Source organism: Apodemus sylvaticus, chromosome 8 (assembly GCF_947179515.1).
Source record: "Apodemus sylvaticus chromosome 8, mApoSyl1.1, whole genome shotgun sequence".
NCBI lineage: Eukaryota > Metazoa > Chordata > Mammalia > Rodentia > Muridae > Apodemus > Apodemus sylvaticus.
Window position 1 is genome coordinate 77,694,973 of NC_067479.1, and position 11,465 is coordinate 77,706,437.

Here is an 11,465-nt window from a genome sequence, read left to right on the forward strand (position 1 = left end):
CATGATTATCCACTTTTATACCTAAGAGGATACATGGCATTTTACCATACATTCAGCACACACAGGTCAAGAAGGCAGAAGTCACAGGCTATAATGCCAAAAGAAGTCTCTCCTGAAATTATGAACCCATTGACATTGAGGTTTTGGCATACCTGAGGCTTTCCTAACCCCTATGTATCATATTCAGTTGTAGATATCTTATGAATGCAGATCATAGTCCAACCCCCAAGAGCTTCAGACCTGGAACTGGGAACTCAGACAGATAGATGCTGGTGAAGGGAGAGCTAATAGGACTACAGAGCAGCAACCCAATGTCCCTGTTGAGCTTTGCTCACAGAAGCCTGCTCTGTCTGGTTGTAACTGAGAAAGGGAGAAAGTGGGATTTTATCTCTTAAGGAAGGGGCATAAACTGTATAATTTGATTTTCCCTTGTACCTGAGTCCCTATATTGATAAGAACAGGGAGTTTACTTTGCAAAAATGAGATCCTAAAACACAGATTTCATGAAAACACTTATCTGTCTATACTGAAACAATATCTCCTCTTAAGACATGTGAACAACAAAAAAATACAATTGAACTTGCATAAAATTAAAGGTCCAGGAGAATGACTATAGGCTCTGGGAAAGAAGGCAACCAGGGGACTTGGACTGCATGTTACATAAATGGACCCGAGAAGTAGATTTATAATGGAGAAGAATCTCCATCATCCAAGGACCAGAGAACTTTAGGTCTAGCAACCTTGTATCCATGAGAACAGTAGAATCTTCTGTGATGTCACCAGTGTTGTGGTGATACCAACTGCCTGTGGGCTATTCCTTCAGAGCCTACTGGGTTCAGAAGCAGGCATGCTGTCCAGGCTGCGCAGGATATTTCGGAGGGAGAATAGAATACAGACAGAAACCAGGCCTAGGCAGAAGAGGCAGAAGGAGGCTGGTCTTCTGTCTTGTTGGGGAACAAGAAGGAAGAAATGGTCATGGGGAAGGCACAGTGAGTCCTGGGAAAGGGTCAGGGAGCTTCCTGGAAGAGGTGGGCTTAGGCAGGTCCTATCAGTAGTAGGGCTTAAGATCTGGATCCTTGATATTACTCAATGGCAGAGCCAGATTCAAGAATTTCAGATGATTAGTTTTGCAGAGAGCCAGGAATTTACAAGCCTGCAGTTGCTTTGCTCAGAGATCTTAACTTCCTGATTTGAGAATTATGTCAGGGGAAAACTCTGTGAGAAGAGCACAATGGTGCTGTCAAGATAGAGTGTTGAAGCCCATAATCCTCAACAATTTCCTGTAGTTTACATGAGTATGTGAAACCAAGGACAGGGAACGATATTCTCCTACTCCTTAATCAAGGTCTCAGACACTTTGGTTTTGAACAAACATGATGTGGCCTGATTTACTGTATGGGTTAGTGTAGTAGAGTGTGAGCTTGCATCACCAATTTTAAGAAGTCCTGACAGGTGTTCGCTTGTGGGAGATGTTAGGTACTAGTGTTTATGGTCAATCTGTTGGTGCTAAGCATTATGGAGTAAATACATTGTCCGATAAGACCTGACAGTGCCCTCCCATGCTTCTTGCCTGGGTCTGCTTATACAATTGAGGGCTAGGGGGACTGTAGTAGTGAGTGAGGCTTATGTTTAGTGAAGGTGGTTGGGAACAGGTACATAGCTGAGGAGTCCAGCTCAAAGATGATTTTCGGTTCTTTCAGGGATTCACTGTGTCTCTAGAATTTCCTGTTCCTTGGGCTTATGTTTGGGACTAAGTATAGTTTCTCAATTCCCTGTCAATTTATCTCTACAAGTTTACTAGTGTTGATCTACCTACAGGGTCTGTTGGGAAGGCATCATCACAACTGTCCAACATCAATGAGGAGGAACAGAGAATGAAGAGGTTGGACAAGCTCAAAAGGGATCTCCAGAAGATGGAAAATGAGAGAAATGAACTCCGGGGAATCCTGGCCCATTATACTAACAAGGACTTGAACGACAGGTAGTCATTATGCCCAGTTCTTTGCTGAGTCTCTTGGGCCCTCTATGTTAACCCCAGATTTCCTCTTATCACAGGAGGCTACAATTCCAGGCTGACTTCATGTCAAAATTCATTTTGCTGATTGGATGTTCAAGACAGAGCCTGAATTTCATTCAGATAGGAATGAGATGGGTTCACAGGCTCTTACGATTCCTCCAAAAGTATATCGGAGCCTGTGGCATGACTCAGAGTCTGGGATATGGGGAGTAGTATGTGAGTTCTCACCCTGCAGTTTTACAAATCTGGACAGGTGTTGATTTGTTGGAGATGCTAAGTACTGTGTATTTATGATAAATCATTATTGTAATAAACCTGGAAGTACTTTGGGTGCAATTAGTCCTGTCAATATGTAGAGGGGCCCAGTCACACATGCTGCCTCTCATTATTTCTGGACTGGAGGCATTTCATCGCTGTTCTCTCCAATTTTGTTCATGATAATCTGAGATGATGACCCATCATTGCATCTATGTGGCATTCTTATTGTTTCTGAGTGTGTGTGTGTGTGTGTGTTCCACTTATGATCTAAGGAGTCTGTAGTATGTGATGGGGCAGAGATTTTCCCTAACTCATTTTCTAATGATTTTGATGAATCCAGGGAGCCTCACTTTGAGCAGGACAGCAAGTATCTTCTGTGTTCACTTTGGGTTCCCATTGAAAACTCCTGGTGTATGTTATAAAGCCTTTTCCCTGTAAATACTGATTATGTCCTTTGGAAATTTATGGACAAAAGTTCCAATGATTGATAATTCATTAAATGAAAACAGAAGTGCCTTCTCAGGATTAAGGTGGACCCAGTCCTGTGGCACAGGCTCCTGGAAAGTTGTTGGAGAGCTAGTCTATTCCTTCAAGGCCTCTCAGGGAGCTAAAGCACGCCAGCTCCCTTCTTTTACTTCCCTGGCTCTACTGGCCCCATGTGAAGAGTAACAGGTTTAATAAGCACCTGGAGAACCAGTACCAGGGAGGATGTGGCAATAGGGGCTGGGGTAATGGACGATTCAGCTTGAATTGACTTGATCCCTGTATCCTTAGTTCATGGGAATATTTGCTCCTTCGGCCTTGCCCTCCCACAGGAACAACTTTGAGAAGTTCATGCTTACGATGCAATACCACCAAATGATGACTGACCTCAAGAAAATGCCACAAGAGATCAGTGAAGCCTTGTCCAAGAGCCAGGAACTGACTAAAGAAAATCACTCATACTGGTGAGTGACTAACATGGTCATGACACAAGCACTAGGCACAGAATGTGTCTGCCCATCCTTGTCTTTGAACCAAAGTGAGGGCTCAGGTTGTATACTGTTTGCCTCTTAAAAGGATTCTTGCCCCTTCAATGCAAGGCTCTAGGCTTTTTACCTCTTAGACACATTTTGAACAAGTGTGAAGGGTCTGTGAGCCCCTCCAGACATTTTTCCTTTCCAACTCAATATCCTTGAGATAGTAAACATTTGTACCATCATGGAGATATCAATCAACCTTGAGCCTCTTGGGCTCTGAAAGGAGATTTATACTTTGGATTCTGTGAGACATATAGAAAGATTGTCTACATTTTGAGTGTGTTCTCTCCTAGAGAAGGTCTGCTCTCTAACTACAGATAGGTTTTTAACACCATGGGCCCATTAGTACACATAAGGCCCATGTCCTTTTCTGGGAGATACATGAGAACCTACTGGTGTCAGCGTTTTTAGAAGTACTTTGAGTCTTCTGGAATGTGGCTGTCCTCTGCATTTGACTTTACTCTATGCAATATTCCATGGCTAATCTGGACTATAGTCTGAGGATGACTGGGGATCAGGGCCCATGAAGGTGGTTGGTACATGGAGGAGTAGGAAGAAGATGGATGCTCTCTGGGGGTCAACCATTTTTGTTTTTGGCTCAGGATCAATAATTGCCAACTCCTAAGTGAATATAATCATCAAAAGCACAAAGTCAAGATGTTGTGGACTGAGAAAAGGGAACTGCTACAGGAGCAGATTGCACTGGAAGAAGACAGCAAGCTAACGAACATTTTGTGTATAAAAGGCTGCGAGATTTTGAATGACCCCTGTACCAAGCAGCATCAGGTAGGATGAATGAATATAAGGGGCAGGTTGCTCTCTTCTCTAAACATAGACACAGGCAAGCCCATGTAACCATCCTGAACCTTATCCAGGTACTCTCCTATGTCTCAACCAGTTGTTCATTTCTCTGATCATTTACAAACTTTCTGTGGAGTTAGCCTCTTACAGGACACTGGAGGATAGGCAAGCAGATCCTCCTGCTGAAGTAAAAGCTGCAGTTCATTATGATGTATAATTTGAACAAACACTACCCACCTACATGCCATTATGTTAGAAAGGTACTATGTGGGTGCATCCATTTTAGTAGAACAGAACCTTGATAAAGTCAGGTCTTTAGCTCATTTGCTTTGTAGGAGTCATTTGGGTGCATTGCAAGATGGTCTCTTTACCCTGCCGAGATCTTGTTTCATACAGAAAGAGCCTGAATAGTATCTTGCCAGTCCTGTTTTCTCTCAGTTTTCCTATAATCCTTTCCTAGAGCTTAGATTGTAGAGCTGACAGGATGAACAGGGATGTGTGAAAACTTCTCTCATGCTGAGGGTTGGGATGAGACATGTGAGACTTCAAGAATAAAATGTCTCCAACTTTCTCACCATAGGCTAAGATGTGTGTTCCTTAAGCAGTATCAGTCCCCAAGAGTTGGATATCAGAGTCCTGAATCTCACTTGAAACATCAGATATTTATAGACTACATTCAAATCTTCTTCCAACATTGTGGTGTCTTCATACATTCCTGCTCACTTATGATTTCTGTAGAGTGTGTGTAAGTGTGTGTGAATATGTGAGGATTTGAGTGTGTGTGTTTGTGTGTATGTGTTTGTGTGCTTGTGAGTGTGTGAAATGTATATTTGCACAAATATGTATATTGTTGGTTGTATTGAGTGTCCATGTATTTACCTGTGGTTTTGGTCAATCTATATGTATCATAGTCCCTTGAGCCCAAGTGTCTCACTGACCTTGAAACTTGCTGAGTATATCATGGGTATGGCTTCCTTCAGTACAGATTCCCCCTCATAGTTCTTCAGAGTGCTGCATTTCAGATAAATCATTACCTGTTAATTCACTCACCTCCTTTGGACTGACATTCAGGATGTTTTTTATATAATATGAATTGTAATGTGTTGTAAAATTTCTGGATAATAACTGTGGAAAACTGTATTTACTACCATGGTCTTTTCAGGAATAGCACGTAGGCTTAGGGAGCAGAGTGTGTTTCACCTTGGAGTTTGCTGGAGGATGATCTTGAAACCCTCTGTCTTAGGATCCTGAAAGGTGTGTGGATCCACTTGTCTCTGCAGAGCTTATAACATACTTATAGGATTAGCAAGCATCTGCATGGAAAAAGTGCCTAACTCAGAAATAAGTACTGGCTGGGCAGTACAACCCGGGTTAGTCTACGAGCCTTATACACTGTTTAGGTACCACTACCTCCTCAAGGGACAGTAAATGTGCTGAAACATAGCAGTATTTTTATTGATCTCTGTGTGGGAGATGGGTGAATGTGTATGTGTGTGTGCTTTTGTCCATTTATGTTTTAGAATATTTATGTTGTGCATTTGAATAATGGTTGGTCCTTGTTGTTGGTGCCTGTATATACAGCTGTGTGTTCAAGTTCTTGTGTGTGTGTGTGTGTGTGTGTTCATGTGTGGGAATACATGCCCTTGTCTCTGTGCATATATGTATATATTATATGTATATATTCATATATTCACTTGGTAAGCAAACATCCTAAATGGTAAAAGAAAACATCTTTAATGAGAAAAGTCCTCTGCCATTTCATTTTGCATCAGGGAAACATCAAATACAGCAGCCCAACATCATGCCTCTCCACCTATCACATAAGAAAATAAGGAGACAAGATGGTGTAAAGTCAGATTTTAAAGGGTTTGTATAGGAAAAAGTATTTCTGTGCATAGAAATCATTTGTAAGAAAACAAAGGACTGTGGTACATAAAAATATGGATGAGGCTTCTCTATCAAATCTATGTTCCTGAGAATCATAAAGGCTGGCTTAGCCATTGTGTCCCTTGTCTGCTCTTGGTGAATCCTGCCTGTGCACTGGAAGGTCAGGCGGTTCAGTACATCTTCTCAGCATCCTAGTTTGTTTTCCTCAGTACCTGCTACAATTTTCTTTCCAACCTTGACTACATTTAATTCAGTTTTCTGTGGCCATGGAAACTGTCCAGAGTGTTATAATTTGAATGATTGAGTTCCTTGGTATTGCATTGGTACCGAGCCAAAAGGTCATATACATGGTGAAGTGCAAGAACAGGGCTGCCTCAGACACTTAGAAGTCTGAATCACAATCCCTGTGTTCTGTCTGCAGCTCTCTGTAACTGCTGTTATTGAAAATCATTTGCTCTGAGTTAAAATCATCCTCCAGGAGTGTTGGGAAAAATGAATACCCTCAGACATTGCTGGTGGTGTCAAATGGTGTATCCCTTTGAGATGCCATGTACAATTTTTCAGGAAGTTGAACTGCAATCCCCAATGAGCCACCAATTCCAGAACCAGAAGTAGGTGTCCATAGAGAATAAGGGCAGATGGTGGTTTTAGGTTTAGGTTTCATAGAAGACCCAAACTAGAAACTATGGAGATGTCCATCAGTAAAGGAGTAAAAATTACATTGCAGTTCAGCCTTTCCAGGACTATTGCCAGTGTGATAATGCATGCCACTAATGAGGCTTATTTTCCTCAAAATATTCCCAACAGAATCTCCTTACAGGCAGAAAAGTTTCACTCTGCATCCTGGTTATGGAGATTTACTAGTTGCCTGGGCTCATTGCTTTGGTTCCAAAGTCAAACAGGCTATGGAAAATGGAGGGCCTATTGGAAGATGCCACTCACTTTGGAGCCCCAGAAATTCAGTAAATAAGAGGCAGGAACAGGCTGGTCCACTTCTGTCCATTGTGCCTTCACTGGATATATAATATGCATGGAATATTGGAGAAATGTTGTATTTTACTTTAACTCCACCACAGTATATAGTTCATAGTTCAGTATCAATCAATTTTTTTTTAATTTGAGAAACACATCCAGGCCCATGTGCTTCTTGGCCATTCTCCTTTGGGGATATATAGGACATGACCTCAGCTGAAGGGTCTTACTGCATTGCCCTGCTGAGTAAACCTGGTGTTTGCTGGCAAGTTCTCAGCAGGCCTTTGCTCTTCCTCCCCTCAGTCTGAAATACTCCATCAGAAGCACAAACAGGGTACTCAGACCCAATACTTCTTCAGGAGCACTGTGTGTGCATAGCAAGTGCACAACCACTGCATCTCATCCCTGTAACCATGGCAATCTTGGGCTGCATTTTTCCTTTTTGCTATACTATATGTGATGATGCCTTTATTTTGTTTAGACTGTGTTCCAGCAAGGGTGCATGCTTGGAAGGTTTCAGAGAAGTGCTGACGGACATCAAGATCTGCTGAGCATCCAGGAAGAGTCTGAGAAGGTCATTCTTTGCTGATCTTAATGGGTCATCAAGAATTATTTCATAGTGATCAGCCAAGTGAACTTGAAAGCCTTTGTGGTATCATCTATAACACATCACAGGCAGAGCCTTGCAAGAACTTTTCCATCAGCAATGCCCCCCTACCCCAATGAGGTATGCCTACTTTCATCTTGAAGAGATTCTTATCACCATTGACTGCCTTTGCACTATTTTTCCAAGGCCAGCAACAACATATAGGGCCCTGTTTTAAATCTGCAGCAATAGAATGATGTTTAACTTAATTATACTGTTTGGTTTTTTGTTAGTATTTTCATTGTTTTCAGTATTTGGTATTCTTTGTTTTCGTTTGAAGATTTGGTAATTACTATTGTTTTGTTACTGTATTTGATTTGCTGTTTAGATAACTCTATATACTTCATAAGTTGACTCCTCCTTTAAGCTGATATTGAATAAAATTAATGAATTTTTATGAATCAAACATAATCTCTAATTTTTCTTTCATAAGGACTTACTGTGTTCATGTGTGGTTCACAATCTTCTAACACTAATAGTATCAGGTGAGAATGGACCTCTTCAAGTATCATGTGGCTGAGGCTTCATAATTAGGTCCCAGTTATCCAGAGCTACACAGAGAATTGTGCTTTTGATGTGTGTAGTGGCTGTCTTAGTCAGGGTTTCTGTTTCTGCACAAACATCATAGCCAAGAAACAAGTTGTGGAGGAAAGGGTTTATTCAGCTTACACTAACACATTGCTGTTGCTCACCAGATCACCAAAGGAAGTCAGGAGTGGAACTCTAGCAGGTTAGGAAGGAGTTTCTGATGCAGAGGTCATTGAGGGATGTTTCTTACTGGCTTGCTTTCCCTAGATTGCTAAGCATGCTCTCTTATAGAACCCCAAAATACCAGTCCAGAGATGGTACCAACTATAATTGGCCCTATCCCCGTGAGCATTAATTGCAAAAATGTCCCACAGCTAGATCTCATGGAAGTACTTCCCCAACTGAAGGTTCTTTCTCTGTGATAACTCTATCCTGTGTCAAGCTGACACACAAAACCAGCCAGTACAGTGTATCAAACTCTGTGGATCCCAAAGTCATGATGAAAAAAGTATCTAGGTTGTATCTTTATAGTCATAAGATAAGCTACATTAGCTATTTATAATGTACATCTTTGTGGATGATCAAGTGGAACAAAATACTTGAAACACATCGAATACATCCCAGGAAATAAAACTTTTCAACTTGAGAAATTAAAAATCTTCTGTATCATACATGGAGTTATTTGAATAAAAATGGCTGTCAAAGGCTCATATATTTGAATGCTTGCTACCCAGTTCATGGAACTGTTTTAGAAACACTAGGGGAGTACCAGGACAGGGATATGGGAGGGGTGATTGGGAAATGGGCAGAGGGAAGAGGGCTAATGACACCGATGAGGAACTGGGAAAGGTGAAAGCATTTGGAATGTAAACAAAGAATATAGAAAAGAAAAAAAAAAAAGAGAAAGCATGTTATTTATATTTCCACACTGGATTTAGGAAAATATGATTTAACCAAGATAACTTTTGTGTTTGTCTAGCAGGATGATTGCCAATGCTAAGCTCACACATCTTTTTATCTGGCATGAAACTTTATACTTTTGTGAAGATTCAACGCAAGAACACAATTTACAACTATCAAATCATTTATAGTTTCTTTTCATTGTAAGCTATGATCCCCGTTTTTAGTTTGACCTAACAGTTTATTGGGTTTTTTGGTAGAAGCAGCTCCTAATTCTTTAATTTTATCCTGACAGATAAAAACTTCATTACCATTCAACCCTGAACATACTTATCTCATCAGATACCAATAAAGTTGCTAAATACTTGAAGAAAGATTATGGATTATGGAGAAAACAGTGTGTGTGAAGATACTTTTCATCAAAATAGTCTGAATATAAAAGCTCTTAATTAGTTCCTGGTTTATTTTAACACAGCAGCTTACCTGAGCACAGTGGTGTATGACTCTCATCCTGATTTTGGGATGCTGGGGCAAGTGTTCATGGTCAGCTTTGGTAACATAGCAGGACTCAGCCTAATTAAACTGAAAAAGAGAAAGTGTCTTATGACCTGGTATAAAAAGGACAGCTGCCAGCTTTGAATACATAGTGGGTAGTATGTAAATGTCATCTGGTGGCACAGTTTGAGGGCCTGACATCCCAGACATATAAAGGAGAGAAATATTTTTTTAATGTGGAAACTTAAGAGATATAAATTTCCTTTGTAGAACAGATTTTACCTTGTGTCAGAAATTTTGTTGTTAAATCTAATTGCTCCAAAGCTTCAATTAGTTTCATTGTGTCCCTGTTTAGTTTCCTTAAGTAGTCATATTACTTTAGAGATACATTAAATTGTATAAAACAGAAGCGGGGAGGGGGGAGACTATACCAGTGAGTTACAAGTCCTCCTCAAGAGCCATAGGCTATCTAATATAAATATTCAAGCAAAAGGCAAGGGAATTGTCATGAGATTCCAAGACTATTTCAAAATATCATACACTATTGATGCTCGTGGGGCCAGGGCAAATGGGGCTGAAGGAAGCAGGCCTGAAGCAAGAGTCTGTTGAGGCCTGACCAAGCCCTGGACATCTCATCCTCAGATTGGCAGCAATAGGATTGCTCAGTCCCTGCCCATGTCCTACCTGTTCCAAGGCATGTAGCCCTGTGCATCACCTATGCCCACCATAGGAGGTCACTTAGTCAGGTAGCCAGGTTAAACTTCCTTTTACCTGAATACTTGTCCAGTAGCACCTGGAATTCCACCTCATGCTAATAAATTATCCTCAGTACACTGGCCCTATCAATGATATACAGGCAATATGAAAGTTTTCACAAACCCTTGAAATGTTTAACTAGCCTTTGATCCCCCCATTAAATGAGCTGTTTCACTGAAGCTGCCTTCCTAGAATCTGTTTTCAACACAATCACTGCAGCCTGTGGACTCTTTCACTCTTTCGATGCCACCTTGCTTCCCATCTCAAGATCTCCTGATTATGATCAACTGTAGGCTCATCATGCCACTGTAGGTAGGATTCAGGTCCTGAATAGAAGATGATGTCTTCTGATTGCTTCTTAGGATCTGAAGGTAAGTCCCTGTTGATGAAGACACTACAGGTTTTGAACATAGGTTTTGGAGACTTTAGCAATGTCTGAACCAAAAGCCTCAACTCTAAGAAGTGTTGTCACACTACCAGGAGGAAATAAGCAGGCTGTTTAGAAAGGAAAGCAGTCAATACTCCTATCTAGATGTAAAGTCAGTGAACTACAACATGGCAAGTTCTCTCCAAAGGTGCAAAAGTGGTATTTATATCTTGGTGGAAGCCAACAACTGTCTACTTGGCCTCAAGGTCTGCGCAACAGGAGCGAAATGTCAACTGGAAACCTAGCCAACTGTTTATGAGTAGTCTGCACATGGATCTTGGGGAATATGCTACTACTGCTTTGCTAAACCAGTAAAAATCCTAAGTGTATTCTGAATATACTTATCCTTCTAACCAGAGGTAAGTACAGCTCTCACCATTTATTAAAGAAGCTTCTTATTGCAGCAGACAAAACCACACTACAAAGCCATAGCTTGTCAAAATACAGGTAACCACTGACTGTAGGATGTTCAGCAACATTTGATACATCTGCAACATAATCCCTATACCTTACACTGATGCCACATCTCAGATAAAAGGGCAGAAATGTTGTAAGAGCCTGAGGACTAGGAAGTCTTCAGTAAGACTGTCTTGGGAAACCATCTCATCTTGAGAATTCACTGACCTTTCGGTTAACATCTGAACCACCCTCTCCTTCACACAATGCTGATCCTGAGAATCAACTGATCCTTATCTTGGCCGGACACCTGGGGTTGTCTAGGCGGACCCAGCATTCCAGAAAAACTGCTAGATATTTTGT

General features: G+C 41.1%; 1 protein-coding gene across 1 annotated transcript; it reads left to right on the top strand.

The window, feature by feature from the left end:
- Positions 1 to 835: 835 nt before the first annotated feature.
- On the top strand, positions 836 to 7,543 carry LOC127690768 (uncharacterized). The gene is made up of 5 exons (XM_052190296.1): positions 836 to 989; positions 1,819 to 1,981; positions 3,091 to 3,222; positions 3,897 to 4,080; positions 7,436 to 7,543. The coding sequence occupies exons 1-5, from the start codon at positions 848 to 850 to the stop codon at positions 7,541 to 7,543; spliced, it is 729 nt and encodes a 242-aa protein (XP_052046256.1). The 5' UTR covers positions 836 to 847.
- Positions 7,544 to 11,465: the final 3,922 nt, after the last annotated feature.

What these genes read in the sequence shown, in the direction of transcription:
- LOC127690768 (XM_052190296.1), top strand. Translation starts at nt 848, where the DNA reads ATGCTGTCCAGGCTGCGCAGGATATTTCGGAGGGAGAATAGAATACAG. An exon ending in AACAAGGACTTGAACGACAG is followed by an intron (nt 1,982 to 3,090) that starts GTAGTCATTATG and finishes GCCCTCCCACAG; the next exon opens with GAACAACTTTGAGAAGTTCA. An exon ending in AAAGAAAATCACTCATACTG is followed by an intron (nt 3,223 to 3,896) that starts GTGAGTGACTAA and finishes TTTTTGGCTCAG; the next exon opens with GATCAATAATTGCCAACTCC.